General features: G+C 43.7%; 2 protein-coding genes across 2 annotated transcripts; both read right to left on the reverse strand.

Moving 5' to 3' along the window:
* Positions 1–1,033: 1,033 nt before the first annotated feature.
* Positions 1,034–3,004, reverse strand: LOC144640782 (uncharacterized). Its single transcript, XM_078499854.1, has one exon. It carries the CDS (start codon positions 2,156–2,158, stop codon positions 1,079–1,081), a length of 1,080 nt encoding a protein of 359 aa, XP_078355980.1. The 5' UTR covers positions 2,159–3,004; the 3' UTR covers positions 1,034–1,078.
* A 10,372-nt stretch (positions 3,005–13,376) lies between these two features.
* On the reverse strand, positions 13,377–19,710 carry LOC144640783 (N-lysine methyltransferase KMT5A-like). Its single transcript, XM_078499855.1, has 3 exons — positions 17,202–19,710; positions 16,911–17,110; positions 13,377–15,190 (listed from the first exon to the last, which is right to left on the reverse strand). Exons 1-3 carry the CDS (start codon positions 17,379–17,381, stop codon positions 14,965–14,967), a joined length of 606 nt encoding a protein of 201 aa, XP_078355981.1. The 5' UTR covers positions 17,382–19,710; the 3' UTR covers positions 13,377–14,964.
* Between the last annotated feature and the right edge of the window lie 796 nt (positions 19,711–20,506).

The following is a 20,506-nucleotide window of genomic DNA, read 5'->3' on the forward strand; positions in this document are numbered from 1 at the left end:
AACTTTAAACAATAGAGATGAACGATCTAACGTTTACTTATAAAATGTTTAATTAAAACTAGAATTAGGAAGGTTTACACGCTTTTTTCGTGCGATAAATGTTCTGAGATATTAAATTGGATGCTTTTAATAAAACATTTGTTTCAGTTGTTAGTAATACGTCATTAAATACTGTTGTCAAATATATAACAACAACGTCCTTTTTATTTTATAGTATCGTGAAAACTCCGACCGCCTTTCCCGCTTTGCTAGGCTGAAAGAGCAAGCGAAGCGAAGCACTGGCGGAAACTGCCTAGAAACTGTTACTACGAAAAAATAGTTTAAAAAACCTAACAGATAATAGACATGCAATCGGATGCTTAAAACACAAAGCAGGTAACGACTGACAGCTTTGAAAATAAATGTGAGGCCCTTTTAGGGGTTTTAGGGATAAGGGATAACCAGAAAAATAATTTTAGGGATAAGGGACAACTGACTAAAAAATACAGGGATAGGGGACAAGCTGAGATAGTTTTAGGGATAATAAAAATAATAAAGGCCTCGTTAATTTTAGGGATTAGGGATAACTGTCCCCTGAACCCCCCTAACAGGGCCTCAGATATATCGAACGTCTCATACTCGTTCGCAATTCTAAAAGTATCGTTGCATTTGGATCTAACAGACACTAGTCAGCTCAAGGTCATGTCGATATTATAAGCTTAATAATAATAATAATAATAGTAATAATAATGATGCAATAATGAAGCTATTAGCAGTACTTTTATATGCATTTTTAACCATCTTAGGTGACTAAATTTAGTTTAGTTGTTTAGCGGGAAGCATGCCCCCGGACTTCCTCGTACCCTCGCGCACTAGCCTCCCCCCTTCCCCTCCAGCCCACCCCCCCCCCCCCACCCTCCCGCCCCACTTCTAAATTACATGTTCACATCACTGGAAAGCTGGGACTCTTCGCTAAGGACAATCTTAAAAATATAAACAAAGCAACAGTTAAACGTGATACGAGTAAAACAGACAACTATAGGCTTATCTTGAATGTTATTTATTTCAAATAGTCGGTGGAGTATTTAGCCGGGAGTATTTATGGATCTTCTTGTAATCGTTGTTTCTTTGCGAGAACAAGCGTGTCATACTTGAGAGAGGCAAATCTGATTCCACTTTCTGTCAAGTGAGCTTCCAGTTCCTTTTGCAAATTATGCCTTTCTCTGACACGTCTTAAATTACCGTTCTTAATCTCTGAACTAATCTGGTTGATTCTATTTTGCTTTTCATCGCAATACTGGCAAGTGTCTACTCTTGCTTTCCGAAAACTCAAGATGTCTCGCAGATTTTCATCAAATATTTTTCTAAACGTACAAAAACTGATCACGGGGCCTCTGTTCTTTGCCCTTGAGCTGGTCGTTTTGAACCCTGGATATTCTACACAAAAACTTTCCCACATTCTTCTCATCGAGACATTTGATTCAAAGTATTGTTTTTCAGTTCGAGCTCTACGGTAATGTGATTCACAAGCCTTGTACGAACAGATATAGTTAATCACAGTGTCTTTGGCTTCTGACAAGAGTCTCGTTGTTTTGTGTTCGTGCCTCCCTCGCTTGTCCTGTTGGATGGAACCATCTGGATTCATTTTATTCAAGAGGACTTTGATTTTAATATTAGAAATTCCGTAACATTTTGTAAAGGCGCCCCGGCAAACTGTTCCCAGAGAGGGTATTTCATAAGTTATCCTCCTCAGACCACTGGGACAAACCTTGACTTCCATAAGTCTTGCGAGTAGGTAATTTTGTTCGTTGTAACTTTTCTGAAGAAAACTCTCTCTCAGCTGTTGTATCAACAAACGTACCCGCGTTCCATGTCTTATCAAACAGCCCTGATTGCAAGAGCAAAGCAATGATATTTTTTCCAGTTCTCTATGAGGTCTGTTTTTCCTGGCGGTGGTTTGCTTTCGTCTTCTTAGGTAGGTCTTCTTAAGTTTTGACTGGGTTTTTTTTCGTCCTCTTTCCACTGAACTTGAAATTGGCGGATTTCCTATATGTCTCCAGGGATTGTCTGCTTGGAAATTGTAGAGCAGTTTGTTTACGTCTACTTGAACTGATGTGCTTGAAGCGTGAATTTCGTTGTCGCTCATTCTGGAAGCTTGTTTTCCTTGTCTTGTCTCCATGTTTTCCGTGGAAATATATTTTTGAGAACTTCGCTTTGCTTTATATAATTACTGAGAAAAACTCGAGTGGATTCTCGAATATTCTTCGTACAAGCATGACGATATTAGTTATTACAGATATCCCGCGTAGAGGCCGCCCTTCTCGAAAATTCACGCCTCGTTGCGTAAGGGCTAATCCAGACATGGGAAACGGAGGGCTAGGGAGGGAGTGGGGGTGGGGGTTAGAAACAGAAAGTGGAAAAGGGAAACTTCAGATAAAAGTATGTGTAAAACATAGCTGATAAAAGTTTTGTAGATAAGAGTTATTGATTTCTAATGCTAACAATGTAAATTGTAATGAAAGTAAAAACACAAAAGCTGATCATGAGAACGCACAGAAAATTTGATCACCGTAAAACCCGTGGAGTTTTGTTTATTATTGTACTGGCATGGCTAAGAAATTATAAAATGAATTCCAGAAAGTGTTCTTTGGAAGGAAAGTTAATAAAAAAATTGAAAGGAAAGGATCGATATCTGTAGTATCTCGGACGGGGAGGCCTTGTGTGACCTTGCGTGACGACCGTGACCTGATGTTGACACGTCGCGCAGTTTTGGCGCCTTCGGCCGGGCACAGTGCAGTGTCGAATGGTGAATGCGAGACTTTGCAAAACGACGAGACTAATATCTTTTCTGCGAGCCCGAGAGCTTTTTAGCCTTGCAAAAAAAATCAGGACTCCGACAAGGCGTCAAAGAAAAATTCGAGACGACGAGACCCCTGAAATTTGGCTAAAATTTTGCGAGACACGCATTTTTGAAGGACCATGCATTCACCTCCCGAGCAGTGAGCTGAGGACAAACTGAGCAACTAAAAAGGTGAGCTTATTAAATTTGTTCATACTTCAGCTATAAATGCGTTTTGGGAAACTTAAAATGTAAGAATTTTCTAAGACGGATAACTCAAACTCAAATATGTTACAGTTTCTTTCGTGCATGCTTGTAATTGTAAGCTTTATTAGCTTACCACCACAAAGCTTCAGAAAGCTTGCGACCAAAGTGGTCTCAATACGTCAACGGCTACAATTTTTTGTTTGTCGCCCGAGAGTCGCGGCCTAATCTAAAGAATAATCGTTTAATCACATTTGATAAGCTTGTTTCGATCGCTCTGGACGATTTATGGTAGTTCTGAGTATGGCTCGTCTTCGTAGACCTTCGTAGATGGCGGTATTTTTTGTAAAATTTACAAATGTTCGCTGTGACTACAACACGGAATATCAGATTCTTAGCAACTTTTAGTGCATGTTTCTAAACTTTTTTCAGGCTTTCGTTAAAGTTTTCATGTTACGTTTGTTCTATAAAAATAAGGTTAAGGGAATTTCTGGCGGACGTGGGAGCTGTGAGCAAAAAGGAAAGTCACCAAAGAAATACAACACAAGAATATTTTGAAAGGATTCTTTAAGAAGAAACTATTACTATAATTAAGCTTCCAAAAGGCTGCTTCCAAATTAAATCGCAAGTCACCTCTAAAGGACGCGAAAATGCTTGAGAATTTAATGGCAAGGTCACTTGGACTAAGAACTTAACAACGGTTAGATATTATTTTAAACAGTGTTCAAAATGTTGCTAATACGTGCAATATTGAACATTATAGTCTTGTGTCTTGCTAGTTTTGGCTCGCCTGAGTTTACTATTGGTCATTTTCCTTCGCTCAGTTAATAATCGCTCTTCGTGTACATGTAGGTCTGTTTTTATTCGTTGTCGCAAGTAGTTTTTATAGTTCTGTTTCATTAGTCCAAGGTTACTGAAGTAACTAACCCAAACATGTCTGAGTTTTGGCTATATATAATTTGTATAGTCTTTCGCATTGTAAGTTAGTGGTGGTAGCAGTCAGCCAAAAAAATAACGAATTAGTTAGTCTCACAGCATCGACTCTATATAGCTAGAGCCAAGAGCCATTAGAGCCCCCTAACACTTTGTTAATATAATTTTTTGCACCCATTCCTCCTAATATAATGTTGAGCGGAATCCGTCTAAAAAACTGACCTGAGATGACTAAAAATTTATCGGTTTGCGGTCCGGAGGTGTTTAATACTAAGGTAGAATTTATGTGCTCAAGTACAACTTTAAGTAAGGTAATACTGCATACAACTGTACTCAAGTAAGCGTTTTACTTTTTCATGAACGTTTTATATATATGCTGTAAGCACATAAACCTGTTTAAAAAATATGTATAAGCTTAACAAATTAAAAAATATCCATTGTTCCCTATCGATAAATCAGTTTAATTAACTTCGACTAAGCCGAATCAAATCATAAGATAAGAAACTGATATTTCAAATTGAGAACGCAGTCGTCTAAAATCAGAAATAGTCTTCTCAGACATTATAAAAAAAATCCTTTACTTCAAATAATAGAAAATTTTTAAATTTTAATAAATTACTGCCTTCAAAAATAATTTTGCTGAAAAACTTTATATTTTATTAACTTGCCTGCAAATTGAAGCATTAACATGTCCTGTAACAGTAGTAAAGGTGTAGTAAGCTTAAATTCATAATTTAATCCTTATGGTAAATGTACCTGTTGGTTTTTAATGGTTTCATTACTGTCTTAACTATCAGACCGGCTAGTCATCAAAACCTACTTATATCAACACTGTTTGTTTGCCGTGTTTCATTATATTTAGTGATCGATTAACATTTATTAATGGTTCAGTAATAAATGGTCATTCGGTCAAACCGTGTAGCACGAACATTTTGCATGAGTTTTATTTTGTGGTTTGGTGTTTTTTTGTGGCTTGCGGTAACAAATTTTAGCGGTACGAGATGACAGAAATTTTCTTTTTTTTTGTGATTCTCTGATCAAGCAGCAGGGAAGCAGCACATATTTTTTATCTTATTGTCTGGTATATGTTAAAAATATTGCATGGCAGAGATATATGCCCTGAAAAATGGTGTTCCTTCAGAGGGCCCTTTCCTGCCAATCTAATTGGTGCTGAATTGATGTGCACTTGGCTTTTGCTGTGCTTTGTTTGTGATATACAGACTACCCTATGTATTTAAGCTTGTTTTTTTCCTAATGGAAAATCATGTCATAATTATGCTGGTGACCTCCCATGTATATGGCCCAAGAGGCAGTACAAGTCTGTTAAAAGCAGAATGTTTTATTTGACTGAATTTTGAAAGGAGTTAATTGTTGCGGCAATTTATTTTGCTTCATGGATTCTCATTCTGCCAGAAGTCATGATCATTTTTGCGGATCAAGGTCAAACTGCACAAATTAAAACCAGCAAAATGTTCATGCTACACTGTGTGTACTATGTGAGTGTTTCACTTTACACTTGAATTGTTAATTACTTTATGTTTATGCAAATCCAGTCAGATCTTGGGGCCAAAGTGGTCATTTCTTGCCCTAAATCAGCCCCGGGGGAGTGAGGGGGAGAGATTCCAGCCTGCTGGCCATAGTTTCAACTCCCAGAAGGCTTTTTGGGCCTGCTATCTGACTGGATTTTGAAAAATATGCCCGCAGACTTTTCGGTCCAGTGCGGCCGCAGGCCGCATTGGACCTCCAACGCTGGTCAAAACTTGAGGGGGCTACGCGTCAAGACTTATGCCCAGACCTGGCCCAGGGAGAGGGCTTTTAGCTAGTGGCTGGCTGGGTGCTGGCTTTGAAAAGCAAGGGGGGAGGGGTGGGGCTAGATTTGGTACACTGAGTGTTTTACTTTACTCTTTCTTGCATGTTTTAGTGTTGCACCCTGTCTGTTGGCTAAGCTGCTTTCCTCGGCGTGATGCAAGCCTTTGGAATGAGGGCCACCCCCTGAGGGAGCAGAGGTCTGGCAGTGCTCGTCCAGTTGCAATTGGCCGGCCAGGGTGGTGCCCTGGGGAAGTGTGCCCAGCAGACCAGCTCGGAGCTCTTTGCCGGTATGTTTATGCAAATCCAGTCAGATCTTGGGGCCAAAGTGGTCATTTCTTGCCCTAAATCAGCCCCGGGGGAGTGAGGGGGAGAGATTCCAGCCTGCTGGCCATAGTTTCAACTCCCAGAAGGCTTTTTGGGCCTGCTATCTGACTGGATTTTGAAAAAATATGCCCGCAGACTTTTCGGTCCAGTGCGGCCGCAGGCCGCATTGGACCTCCAACGCTGGTCAAAACTTGAGGGGGCTACGCGTCAAGACTTATGCCCAGACCTGGCCCAGGGAGAGGGCTTTTAGCTGGTGGCTGGCTGGGTGCTGGCTTTGAAAAGCAAGGGGGGAGGGGTGGGGCTAGATTTGGTACACTGAGTGTTTCACTTTACACTTGAATTGTTAATTACTTTATGTTTATGCAAATCCAGTCAGATCTTGGGGCCAAAGTGGTCATTTCTTGCCCTAAATCAGCCCCGGGGGAGTGAGGGGGAGAGATTCCAGCCTGCTGGCCATAGTTTCAACTCCCAGAAGGCTTTTTGGGCCTGCTATCTGACTGGATTTTGAAAAATATGCCCGCAGACTTTTCGGTCCAGTGCGGCCGCAGGCCGCATTGGACCTCCAACGCTGGTCAAAACTTGAGGGGGCTACGCGTCAAGACTTATGCCCAGACCTGGCCCAGGGAGAGGGCTTTTAGCTAGTGGCTGGCTGGGTGCTGGCTTTGAAAAGCAAGGGGGGAGGGGTGGGGCTAGATTTGGTACACTGAGTGTTTTACTTTACTCTTTCTTGCATGTTTTAGTGTTGCACCCTGTCTGTTGGCTAAGCTGCTTTCCTCGGCGTGATGCAAGCCTTTGGAATGAGGGCCACCCCCTGAGGGAGCAGAGGTCTGGCAGTGCTCGTCCAGTTGCAATTGGCCGGCCAGGGTGGTGCCCTGGGGAAGTGTGCCCAGCAGACCAGCTCGGAGCTCTTTGCCGGTATGTTTATGCAAATCCAGTCAGATCTTGGGGCCAAAGTGGTCATTTCTTGCCCTAAATCAGCCCCGGGGGAGTGAGGGGGAGAGATTCCAGCCTGCTGGCCATAGTTTCAACTCCCAGAAGGCTTTTTGGGCCTGCTATCTGACTGGATTTTGAAAAAATATGCCCGCAGACTTTTCGGTCCAGTGCGGCCGCAGGCCGCATTGGACCTCCAACGCTGGTCAAAACTTGAGGGGGCTACGCGTCAAGACTTATGCCCAGACCTGGCCCAGGGAGAGGGCTTTTAGCTGGTGGCTGGCTGGGTGCTGGCTTTGAAAAGCAAGGGGGGAGGGGTGGGGCTAGATTTGGTACACTGAGTGTTTCACTTTACACTTGAATTGTTAATTACTTTATGTTTATGCAAATCCAGTCAGATCTTGGGGCCAAAGTGGTCATTTCTTGCCCTAAATCAGCCCCGGGGGAGTGAGGGGGAGAGATTCCAGCCTGCTGGCCATAGTTTCAACTCCCAGAAGGCTTTTTGGGCCTGCTATCTGACTGGATTTTGAAAAATATGCCCGCAGACTTTTCGGTCCAGTGCGGCCGCAGGCCGCATTGGACCTCCAACGCTGGTCAAAACTTGAGGGGGCTACGCGTCAAGACTTATGCCCAGACCTGGCCCAGGGAGAGGGCTTTTAGCTAGTGGCTGGCTGGGTGCTGGCTTTGAAAAGCAAGGGGGGAGGGGTGGGGCTAGATTTGGTACACTGAGTGTTTTACTTTACTCTTTCTTGCATGTTTTAGTGTTGCACCCTGTCTGTTGGCTAAGCTGCTTTCCTCGGCGTGATGCAAGCCTTTGGAATGAGGGCCACCCCCTGAGGGAGCAGAGGTCTGGCAGTGCTCGTCCAGTTGCAATTGGCCGGCCAGGGTGGTGCCCTGGGGAAGTGTGCCCAGCAGACCAGCTCGGAGCTCTTTGCCGGTATGTTTATGCAAATCCAGTCAGATCTTGGGGCCAAAGTGGTCATTTCTTGCCCTAAATCAGCCCCGGGGGAGTGAGGGGGAGAGATTCCAGCCTGCTGGCCATAGTTTCAACTCCCAGAAGGCTTTTTGGGCCTGCTATCTGACTGGATTTTGAAAAAATATGCCCGCAGACTTTTCGGTCCAGTGCGGCCGCAGGCCGCATTGGACCTCCAACGCTGGTCAAAACTTGAGGGGGCTACGCGTCAAGACTTATGCCCAGACCTGGCCCAGGGAGAGGGCTTTTAGCTGGTGGCTGGCTGGGTGCTGGCTTTGAAAAGCAAGGGGGAGGGGTGGGGCTAGATTTGGTACACTGAGTGTTTCACTTTACACTTGAATTGTTAATTACTTTATGTTTATGCAAATCCAGTCAGATCTTGGGGCCAAAGTGGTCATTTCTTGCCCTAAATCAGCCCCGGGGGAGTGAGGGGGAGAGATTCCAGCCTGCTGGCCATAGTTTCAACTCCCAGAAGGCTTTTTGGGCCTGCTATCTGACTGGATTTTGAAAAATATGCCCGCAGACTTTTCGGTCCAGTGCGGCCGCAGGCCGCATTGGACCTCCAACGCTGGTCAAAACTTGAGGGGGCTACGCGTCAAGACTTATGCCCAGACCTGGCCCAGGGAGAGGGCTTTTAGCTAGTGGCTGGCTGGGTGCTGGCTTTGAAAAGCAAGGGGGGAGGGGTGGGGCTAGATTTGGTACACTGAGTGTTTTACTTTACTCTTTCTTGCATGTTTTAGTGTTGCACCCTGTCTGTTGGCTAAGCTGCTTTCCTCGGCGTGATGCAAGCCTTTGGAATGAGGGCCACCCCCTGAGGGAGCAGAGGTCTGGCAGTGCTCGTCCAGTTGCAATTGGCCGGCCAGGGTGGTGCCCTGGGGAAGTGTGCCCAGCAGACCAGCTCGGAGCTCTTTGCCGGTATGTTTATGCAAATCCAGTCAGATCTTGGGGCCAAAGTGGTCATTTCTTGCCCTAAATCAGCCCCGGGGGAGTGAGGGGGAGAGATTCCCCCGCCTGTTTCACTCCCACTTCCGCCCAACCCCGCCTCCTCGCCGCCACCCCCCGCCTCCCCCCCCTCCGGCGGCGAGGTGCGTTACCTGATGTTTCCTTTACCGATGTTTCTATGTTTATGCAAATCCAGTCAGATCTTGGGGCCAAAGTGGTCATTTCTTGCCCTAAATCAGCCCCGGGGGAGTGAGGGGGAGAGATTCCAGCCTGCTGGCCATAGTTTCAACTCCCAGAAGGCTTTTGGGCCTGCTATCTGACTGGATTTTGAAAAATATGCCCGCAGACTTTTCGGTCCAGTGCGGCCGCAGGCCGCATTGGACCTCCAACGCTGGTCAAAACTTGAGGGGGCTACGCGTCAAGACTTATGCCCAGACCTGGCCCAGGGAGAGGGCTTTTAGCTGGTGGCTGGCTGGGTGCTGGCTTTGAAAAGCAAGGGGGGAGGGGTGGGGCTAGATTTGGTACACTGAGTGTTTCACTTTACACTTGAATTGTTAATTACTTTATGTTTATGCAAATCCAGTCAGATCTTGGGGCCAAAGTGGTCATTTCTTGCCCTAAATCAGCCCCGGGGGAGTGAGGGGGAGAGATTCCAGCCTGCTGGCCATAGTTTCAACTCCCAGAAGGCTTTTTGGGCCTGCTATCTGACTGGATTTTGAAAAATATGCCCGCAGACTTTTCGGTCCAGTGCGGCCGCAGGCCGCATTGGACCTCCAACGCTGGTCAAAACTTGAGGGGGCTACGCGTCAAGACTTATGCCCAGACCTGGCCCAGGGAGAGGGCTTTTAGCTAGTGGCTGGCTGGGTGCTGGCTTTGAAAAGCAAGGGGGGAGGGGTGGGGCTAGATTTGGTACACTGAGTGTTTTACTTTACTCTTTCTTGCATGTTTTAGTGTTGCACCCTGTCTGTTGGCTAAGCTGCTTTCCTCGGCGTGATGCAAGCCTTTGGAATGAGGGCCACCCCCTGAGGGAGCAGAGGTCTGGCAGTGCTCGTCCAGTTGCAATTGGCCGGCCAGGGTGGTGCCCTGGGGAAGTGTGCCCAGCAGACCAGCTCGGAGCTCTTTGCCGGTATGTTTATGCAAATCCAGTCAGATCTTGGGGCCAAAGTGGTCATTTCTTGCCCTAAATCAGCCCCGGGGGAGTGAGGGGGAGAGATTCCAGCCTGCTGGCCATAGTTTCAACTCCCAGAAGGCTTTTTGGGCCTGCTATCTGACTGGATTTTGAAAAAATATGCCCGCAGACTTTTCGGTCCAGTGCGGCCGCAGGCCGCATTGGACCTCCAACGCTGGTCAAAACTTGAGGGGGCTACGCGTCAAGACTTATGCCCAGACCTGGCCCAGGGAGAGGGCTTTTAGCTGGTGGCTGGCTGGGTGCTGGCTTTGAAAAGCAAGGGGGGAGGGGTGGGGCTAGATTTGGTACACTGAGTGTTTCACTTTACACTTGAATTGTTAATTACTTTATGTTTATGCAAATCCAGTCAGATCTTGGGGCCAAAGTGGTCATTTCTTGCCCTAAATCAGCCCCGGGGGAGTGAGGGGGAGAGATTCCAGCCTGCTGGCCATAGTTTCAACTCCCAGAAGGCTTTTTGGGCCTGCTATCTGACTGGATTTTGAAAAATATGCCCGCAGACTTTTCGGTCCAGTGCGGCCGCAGGCCGCATTGGACCTCCAACGCTGGTCAAAACTTGAGGGGGCTACGCGTCAAGACTTATGCCCAGACCTGGCCCAGGGAGAGGGCTTTTAGCTAGTGGCTGGCTGGGTGCTGGCTTTGAAAAGCAAGGGGGGAGGGGTGGGGCTAGATTTGGTACACTGAGTGTTTTACTTTACTCTTTCTTGCATGTTTTAGTGTTGCACCCTGTCTGTTGGCTAAGCTGCTTTCCTCGGCGTGATGCAAGCCTTTGGAATGAGGGCCACCCCCTGAGGGAGCAGAGGTCTGGCAGTGCTCGTCCAGTTGCAATTGGCCGGCCAGGGTGGTGCCCTGGGGAAGTGTGCCCAGCAGACCAGCTCGGAGCTCTTTGCCGGTATGTTTATGCAAATCCAGTCAGATCTTGGGGCCAAAGTGGTCATTTCTTGCCCTAAATCAGCCCCGGGGGAGTGAGGGGGAGAGATTCCAGCCTGCTGGCCATAGTTTCAACTCCCAGAAGGCTTTTTGGGCCTGCTATCTGACTGGATTTTGAAAAATATGCCCGCAGACTTTTCGGTCCAGTGCGGCCGCAGGCCGCATTGGACCTCCAACGCTGGTCAAAACTTGAGGGGGCTACGCGTCAAGACTTATGCCCAGACCTGGCCCAGGGAGAGGGCTTTTAGCTGGTGGCTGGCTGGGTGCTGGCTTTGAAAAGCAAGGGGGGAGGGGTGGGGCTAGATTTGGTACACTGAGTGTTTCACTTTACACTTGAATTGTTAATTACTTTATGTTTATGCAAATCCAGTCAGATCTTGGGGCCAAAGTGGTCATTTCTTGCCCTAAATCAGCCCCGGGGGAGTGAGGGGGAGAGATTCCAGCCTGCTGGCCATAGTTTCAACTCCCAGAAGGCTTTTTGGGCCTGCTATCTGACTGGATTTTGAAAAATATGCCCGCAGACTTTTCGGTCCAGTGCGGCCGCAGGCCGCATTGGACCTCCAACGCTGGTCAAAACTTGAGGGGGCTACGCGTCAAGACTTATGCCCAGACCTGGCCCAGGGAGAGGGCTTTTAGCTAGTGGCTGGCTGGGTGCTGGCTTTGAAAAGCAAGGGGGGAGGGGTGGGGCTAGATTTGGTACACTGAGTGTTTTACTTTACTCTTTCTTGCATGTTTTAGTGTTGCACCCTGTCTGTTGGCTAAGCTGCTTTCCTCGGCGTGATGCAAGCCTTTGGAATGAGGGCCACCCCCTGAGGGAGCAGAGGTCTGGCAGTGCTCGTCCAGTTGCAATTGGCCGGCCAGGGTGGTGCCCTGGGGAAGTGTGCCCAGCAGACCAGCTCGGAGCTCTTTGCCGGTATGTTTATGCAAATCCAGTCAGATCTTGGGGCCAAAGTGGTCATTTCTTGCCCTAAATCAGCCCCGGGGGAGTGAGGGGGAGAGATTCCAGCCTGCTGGCCATAGTTTCAACTCCCAGAAGGCTTTTGGGCCTGCTATCTGACTGGATTTTGAAAAATATGCCCGCAGACTTTTCGGTCCAGTGCGGCCGCAGGCCGCATTGGACCTCCAACGCTGGTCAAAACTTGAGGGGGCTACGCGTCAAGACTTATGCCCAGACCTGGCCCAGGGAGAGGGCTTTTAGCTAGTGGCTGGCTGGGTGCTGGCTTTGAAAAGCAAGGGGGGAGGGGTGGGGCTAGATTTGGTACACTGAGTGTTTTACTTTACTCTTTCTTGCATGTTTTAGTGTTGCACCCTGTCTGTTGGCTAAGCTGCTTTCCTCGGCGTGATGCAAGCCTTTGGAATGAGGGCCACCCCCTGAGGGAGCAGAGGTCTGGCAGTGCTCGTCCAGTTGCAATTGGCCGGCCAGGGTGGTGCCCTGGGGAAGTGTGCCCAGCAGACCAGCTCGGAGCTCTTTGCCGGTATGTTTATGCAAATCCAGTCAGATCTTGGGGCCAAAGTGGTCATTTCTTGCCCTAAATCAGCCCCGGGGGAGTGAGGGGGAGAGATTCCAGCCTGCTGGCCATAGTTTCAACTCCCAGAAGGCTTTTTGGGCCTGCTATCTGACTGGATTTTGAAAAAATATGCCCGCAGACTTTTCGGTCCAGTGCGGCCGCAGGCGCATTGGACCTCCAACGCTGGTCAAAACTTGAGGGGGCTACGCGTCAAGACTTATGCCCAGACCTGGCCCAGGGAGAGGGCTTTTAGCTGGTGGCTGGCTGGGTGCTGGCTTTGAAAAGCAAGGGGGGAGGGGTGGGGCTAGATTTGGTACACTGAGTGTTTCACTTTACACTTGAATTGTTAATTACTTTATGTTTATGCAAATCCAGTCAGATCTTTGGGGCCAAAGTGGTCATTTCTTGCCCTAAATCAGCCCCGGGGGAGTGAGGGGGAGAGATTCCAGCCTTCTGGCCATAGTTTCAACTCCCAGAAGGCTTTTTGGGCCTGATATTTAACGTGTTAGGCTGAGGTCTCTTCTTCATGCTAAAGTGGCCATGTTTTCCTGTTTATGAGAACCTTTGGACAAAGAGATAACCCCTGGGTTAGATGCTGTGCACCTGATATTTTAAACCTTTTTGAGGATTTTTTAAATATAAAGGTTATGTTCAAGGAAAGGATCTAAGCGGTTTTGACAAGCAATCACTATTGATTTCCGTTGATGTTTGTTATTGTGATAATAGTTTTTTATTGAAAATGTATTAAGATTCTATATATTACAATATTAGTTCTTCCTTTAGTTATGCTTATGTAAATAGAAAAAAAAAACAGTGAAACTAAAAGTAAGAAATTAAAAAAATCAAATCGAAGCAGGTAGATATGAAAGCATTTCTATAATTTTGTAATGTACAATGACACAGACATTACAACATTGAATAGTAAACTCATTTCCTTTTTCATTTTCCAAAAAATTCATAATGTAGAAATGGCTTATTTAATTAATCAGTTTAACAGAGATACTAATTTCAACATCAATAGTACAATGAATGAACTCCACTGATTGTTATATTAAAAACCATTTAGTACAATTCACTTTGAATTCATTCTATTTACAACTTCCATATATCAACAAGGAATTTACTATTCCTAATGCGTTTGCAAGACTATACCTATCCTTTGTGGTCGTGCAAAAAAAGTATTTTTATGTCTTGTATGCCCGGAGATCATAGTCAAGAACTTTTTATACGGGAAGGCTCCGTCCCGAAGTCCAAGCCCGCACTTTATTATATTCCATTTTGACTGAAAAGCTACCCCTTTCGTATACTTTCAAACAAAAAATGTACCCCTTTAGCATACCCAAAGCAAGGTTACCTTCTTTTTTATTCCCATAAAATACTTGAATTGGTCAACGGACACTTTCATAAAGTTATTTCTTTCTATTACTCTGGGATATTTTGAAAGACTCTTTATTACCTAAAAACAGTTTTCTCTACTCTTTCGTGCACTACGAATCGCGCATTCCCTTCCCATTCATAAACATATAGCCTAAAAAGGTACCTCTTTCGGAAGAACCCTTCCCCCATACCTCATTTTAATACTGGAATACGCGCCGCTTCCGAATAATTTCCTTTCTCGAATAAGTGCCGCATTTGGGACATTAAGGCTAAAAAAGCGCCGCACCCAAATAAGCACTGCAGCCACGATTCCGTATAATTAAAAACCAATACAAAGGAAGTCTAAAACAGCTCGAACTCGTAAACTCAGATCAATATGAGGAGATTGAGATTGATGAAGAGTGAGGATACCACTGGTAAAGCAACTGAAAACTGCCTCTACTGTTAATGTTTTGTTAAGATAAGAAATATACCACTGGGGAAAAAATTTCTCTTCGCGTCCAATTCTGTAAAAAAAAAACGCTGCACTTGAGGAGCAAAAATTTAATAAGCGCCGCATATTCCAGTAAATACGGTAATCCACTTTAGAGAGTAACCCTAAAAGGATGTATTTTCTAAAACTTATGGAAAATCCCTACTCGATGATAGCAATATAAGTCATTAGTTTGCTCAAACATTGTACCGTCATTGATAAAAATCGTACACTTTCTATTTCAGGCAATGAATGTTACTGGCCTATACCAAGTTGCGATTGAAAGGACTGAGTGGGGCTTGGCTAATAGCGGTAAAACTGCCAAACATTTGGCCGTTAATTAAAAGGACGCTCACAAGAATCACTTAAAAATTTAGAAGTGCCAAAACACGTTAAAGACGTTGAGTAGAAGGCTGGTACTTTAAACATTTCTGTTAACTGAAAGTAACTAAACCATAAACTGTAATACACTAAAGCCACAGTCCCATTGAGGCCCTCTTATTCTACTGCTGAAAGATCGAAATAGACAAGTACCGCTTATGGACACATCTGAACATCTTATCCTTGCAAAGTCTGGCTGTTACTATGAAATTCCCACTCTGGATCATTGTAGTTCCATAACAGCTCCGTGGTTTCAGCAATGTCTCTAATCGCCACAAAAAAAACCCGGGGATTAACATTTCTGTTTGCCACGAAGGGTTTGACATTTGCGTTTTCTCTGGAATGATTGAGAGTGGCCCCCCACGTCAAATCATTTTTAGGATCGCCTTCGTAAGGATCAATCCTAGAACGAAAAATAAGGAATCATAATTAGCTTTTGACAGAATTGTACGTCCAGCAGTTCAGGTAAAAACTAGTCAGTTTGATTTTATACGGCAGCGTGCGTGAAATATTAAACACTTCATTGACTTAGGCCATCCCAATAAAATGTTTCGTTTCCCATCGTCCCGTGTCTTGTGATGGTGAGTCGGTCGGTCGAGCAAAAAAAGAATGAACAATTTCAGGGATACGGGTTCATTTAAGAAGCTAGGAGATGCAGAACCGAATTTTGTTTCAGTCGATATCGCTGAGAACGTTGGAACAATCGTTAATGCACGAAACAGCCTTTTAAAAACTTAGTATCGATGTTAATTAAAGTTGAGAACATCACATCATACCAATTATTGTTAATAAAACAAGACCATGTGCTTGTAACTTAAAATACTTGCCTGTTTGACTAGCGAATCTGCATTTTTTTACATTTCGAAAAAAATGGGTCGGTCGGCGATGGGAAACGAAACATTTTATTGGGATGGTTCTTTCTGACATATTTTTAAAAACTGTAATTTTAGATGTGTAGGTACACTTAAATACATTTTCAGGTAAATGGTAAGGTCTGCATACGCGAGCCAAGTGGCCCATCAATGCAGAAACTTAATCCGGTTTTATCAGCAGGAAGCAACTAGCGATATTTTTGCTCCCCACTGGATGGGATGCTAGTCCATCACCTGAATGAAGAGAGGCACTTTGAGAGTAGTGTCTTGCCTAAGATTAATACGCAGTGCCCCGGCCGGGGCTCGAATCCGACCCACTCGGTTCTGCGCATTAACCATTAGACCAAAGCGCCTCCCATAATACATACCGTAAAATTCCGGTTATTAGCCCCCTCGCTTATAAGCCCCCCCGGTTATAGGCCCATCATCCCGCAAAACAAAAAATACATCCGATTATAAGCCCCCCGGATGTTAGCCCCCCTCTACCGGATGACAGTATTGAACAGGGCTAAATGTTGCTTTATTGTGCGTTTTTAACTTTAAAACGTATTTCGACGAACACTCCCGTGGCTATTTCGAAACGTTTTTTTTTTTTTCATTCCACTTATAAGCCCTCCCGGATATAAGCCCTTCCACTCAAAAGCCCACCCAAAAACCCCTTATGTAGTTGTATAAGCCCAGGGCTTATAACCGGAATTCTACGGTATTACATAGCAGTATACCAACCTCTCGACTAGTCGTAATTTATTTCGAGTTATAAATACCGTTTAAATTTTTAATACCAGGTTGCTTTGAGATACCATAAATTGCCTCTTATACGCCCTGCGGTTACAAGGCCATGTCTACGCATGCTACCGAGAAAAATGTTCCGATTATAAGCTCTTCCGGATGTAAACTTTACTCTCGTTAAGTTCCCTATATTAAGTTATTTATATCTTTACAACACATTGCATCTTAACTTAAATCTGGCAAAAGAAAATTTACAAGCAATGCTAAGGTCGATTTTTTTTTTCAATAAGAGTGCCCTTCTGCACTACATTCTAACCAGTCTTATTAAAAAGTCATTACTGTATCTTGTTCTTTGAAACAACTTTTCTTACAATGCACCAGATCCCTATATAAGTTCCGTCAATTATCGAAGTTGTGAGCTCACCTAAAACCTTTCACAAGATTTATAATCCCAGGGCTTAAACAAAGAGGCAGTTTATCGTGTGTCCGCATCACTCGCTTAATGATATGTATAATACTCACGCAATTTGATGTCCCGCACTCTCTATGACCATCAGTGTGCAGGGTCTGTCCTCTCGTTCGTACATTTCCTCTCTTTGTCTTACTTCTTTGGAGTCTATCTTTTCTCCCTCGTATTCACAAATAATCTCCCCTTTTTCAATATCTCTGGACGCAAACGCACAATTTCCCGCGCCACGTGGGTCAGTTAATACTTTGTGGACCTACAGTATGTAAGACAAAAAAGTGTTAGTGTTTACTTTATAACCGCATGTATATAAGCTGTTGAGACTAAGCTAATACTCGCGTACTCACCTCGATTGGTGGCTGAGGTTTTGGATTGAGAGACATATAATGCTGAATTCGTTCCAGCATTATACGCCCCCCAAATTCCACCGTCGGCTGCCTTCGGGGTCGCTGGATTCTAATTCCAGAGTATCCGCGCTTTTTGCCAGCACGTACAGCAGGTTGTACAACCCAGTCAGCATAGGCCATCACCTGTTTCTTGAATTGCTGTTTAAAATAATTCAAATTCTAATCAAAGCCATGTTTCTTTTAAAAGATATCGGATCTACATGCGTTAAATAACCCCCGGGGGTGGGGGGGTTACTCAAAAAACTTTTGTAAGGGGAGGCTCCGCCCCGAGCTCTAACCCCTTACCTTAAATATACAATTTTGATAGAAATTGTACCTCTTTCGTGTACCTTTTGCTGAAAAAAGGTACCACTTTCATATACCTAAAAGACATGACATAGACTTAGAACAGGACGTTTTCTTGTCATTTTCATGTTGCGCATAGTAAATTAAAATAATACAGCCATTGCATAAATGTCTGTTCGAGGTTGGGGGGCAAACGCGGCAAAATTTACAGTAAATGTATGGGGAAAATCGGGAGTTTGACGCTCGATTATTCGAGAAAAGTCGACATTCTGCAATTTCTATGAATTACAAACTTAAAATACTTGCTGAAAGAGTTACCCAATCAAATTAGAGAATTTAACTCTCAATAAGAAAGCCGCGAATCAAGATATTTGTCTGTAAAATGGAGCCGCTGTACGCGGGAAAATTTAGAAGCATTTGTATAAAAAACTAAAAGTACGATTTCTCACTTCCAAGTAAAATGATCCCCTTCAAATTTAATCGGTTAACTCTTTTAGCTAGTATGTTTGCTATTCACAAAAGTTTTAGAGCTATGTCAACAGTCCCCGAAATATGAAGCGTCAAACTTCCGATTTAACATCGCTAAAATATTAAAAACCGCTACGTTTGTAGCCAAAACGTCACCTAAATAATAGCGTAATTTTAACTATGTTGTTAACCTTCGTATATTTTGAGCTTACCTTAAGAAATGCAGTCTTCTTCATTAGGTATTTTGTCTGCCCTCTTAAACTGTCGCCGTCGGTCCATATGGCGACCGCAGCTGCGTACTCCTGAAAAATTGTCTCGGATTCAACGAAGTCGTCTTTTGTTCCCTTTGCTAGGGCGAGCCTTATGTACTTGCTTAAGAAGGGGCATTTCGTTCCACGCTTCTTTTTTAGCATAATTTGCCGAACATTACCGAAAGCTGGCATCTTGTAACGCAGTTTAATCGTAGACTCTACTGCCAGTCGTATGAACCGCTGATGAAAGCGTTCGCTTTTTTTGAAATACCAAGGAAGCATGAGAATTTTGAGCAACGTGACTTTCCCACGGTAACCGGTCTTCCCTGGTCATGCAATGGGCGAAAATATGAGCATGAAACAGCATTTTAAATCGATGCAATTTCAAGAGCTTACATCTAAATTTGAAGGTGGCAATTTTTCTCTACCGGACAAGATATTAACAAAGAAAATAACATAAAAATATAAAAAAGCTGTACTAAAGTTTTTCCATTCCACGTGTTACATTGTGATCACCGGTCCGCAGGATGCGCCGCCAATTTGTTTTTGGGAAACTCATATTTTTGGGCGGTAGTAAGAGAAACGTGGTCAAAGCCAGTTTTTAAAAAAGGTTTCCATGTTTTATTTGTCCACAAAGAGATAGATATTTTCTTTTTTAAAGCCAGTTACGTGAATTCACACGATACAGTGGTTGCCTAGCACGTGATTAGGCTTTTGTACTTCATGCTAACATTTTCGAGCATTTTAGTGAGGCAACAGCATTGAGCAATATGCGAGCATTTTAGTGGAATTTTCCCGAAAAGTTATTTTTTACAGAGAAAATTAGAAGAAAAATTTTCTCAGAGAAAATAAAAAAAAAAAATGATTGCTGACAATGTTTTGCTACATAGCGACGAAAGTCCGTATTTAGTGAATTGTCAGCTGTGACTTGCATCATTTTTTTTTAGGTTATATTTTGCCGTTTTATTATCAGGTTTTATATCATACGATTTACTTATTTTAAACAGTTAAACACCCTGTAAAAATGTTACAATTTATAAAAATCATTTCGAGCATTATCCAAGTATTTATTTAGTGCCTTTCTGGGAGCAGGCCGAGAATTTTACTGGAAAAAAAGGGGATAATTTGGAGCATTATTGTGGAGAAGCAATGGCATAATGTAAAAAAGCCTACACGTGATGAGTTTCTGGTTATTTAATAGTGAAGGGGGTTAGGGGATCATATATTCACATACGTATTTGTATAAAATTCTGTCAGGTGTAGAAATACTTTCTTATGATATAACCTTGTACAAGACAGAAGCCAAGCAGATAAGAAACATTTTTGAACGATCGCGAAGGTCGACTAAAAGTCTCCGAGTTTAGAGGCACAACCGAGTTTACTTTGCTTTAACGACCTATTTTTCATGTAGAAACTTTAAAGGAAGAGCTTCGTGACGTGCGCGCGATTTTTTCCTTTTGGCGCAGTAGAGAACAGTAAAGCAATCGTATTTGCGGATCCGATATGCAGTAAAACACAGCTAAGTTTCTTTTTGAAATACCTTATGATAGAAATATTAACGATACATGTTACAAACGCGAATTTCAAAAATTAGCGGTTGTGAAACATAAAATAAACACTACTGTACCTAGAACTAGATTTCTATAAATTCTTTCGCGTTGTTAAAACTCACTTTGTTGTATGTTTGTTTCTACTGGAGAGAAAGGCGTTCCTTCAACTTTCAACTGAGATAGCTTTATTTTTGTTTTCAACTCTTACAAATATAAAAGAACATGGCTTTTATTGCTATCGACGAATAAACCCATTTTTTCAAAGTGCAGTCCCTGCTTCTCTTAAATACCTTCGCGGTTTTGTAAGTAATATTGAGTAGAGATATAGGGTGCCAATTCTTCAATTCTGTCAAGTTCTCATCGCCTTTTGCGATGAGCATTATTGTTCCTCGTTTCTGGGATACAGAAAGGCCTCATCAGTTATAAGAATTAAGAAGGTCCTTACAGAGAAGATCGAAAAACATCTGATAAAATTCCTTTGTAAAACTGTCCTCTCCTGGGGATTTATTATCCGCAAAAGATAGTTACTGCTTCTTTCAATTCGTTGATAGCCAAATCTTTTTCTATAAAGCTTTGTTCTTTTTCATTGAGTTGCAATTGAGGAATGTTGAGTTCCACAATAAAGTCGTTGAATTTTTGCTCAAATACATGGTTGTCCATGTTTCTGTTTATTTTAGTGGAGTACCTTATT

The sequence above is a fragment of the Oculina patagonica genome, unplaced genomic scaffold (genome assembly GCF_052425735.1).
Source record: "Oculina patagonica isolate OP01 unplaced genomic scaffold, crgOcupat unplaced47, whole genome shotgun sequence".
Classification (NCBI taxonomy): Eukaryota; Metazoa; Cnidaria; class Anthozoa; order Scleractinia; family Oculinidae; genus Oculina; species Oculina patagonica.

Bases quoted from the DNA above. Each gene is read 5' to 3' on its own strand.
- LOC144640783 (XM_078499855.1), bottom strand. From the start codon at position 17,381: ATGGCCTATGCTGACTGGGTTGTACAACCTGCTGTACGTGCTGGCAAA. The intron at 17,111-17,201 runs GTGAGTACGCGA...TACATACTGTAG, and splicing joins AACCTCAGCCACCAATCGAG to GTCCACAAAGTATTAACTGA. The intron at 15,191-16,910 runs GTGAGTATTATA...TTTTCGTTCTAG, and splicing joins AGTGCGGGACATCAAATTGC to GATTGATCCTTACGAAGGCG.
- LOC144640782 (XM_078499854.1), bottom strand. From the start codon at position 2,158: ATGGAGACAAGACAAGGAAAACAAGCTTCCAGAATGAGCGACAACGAA.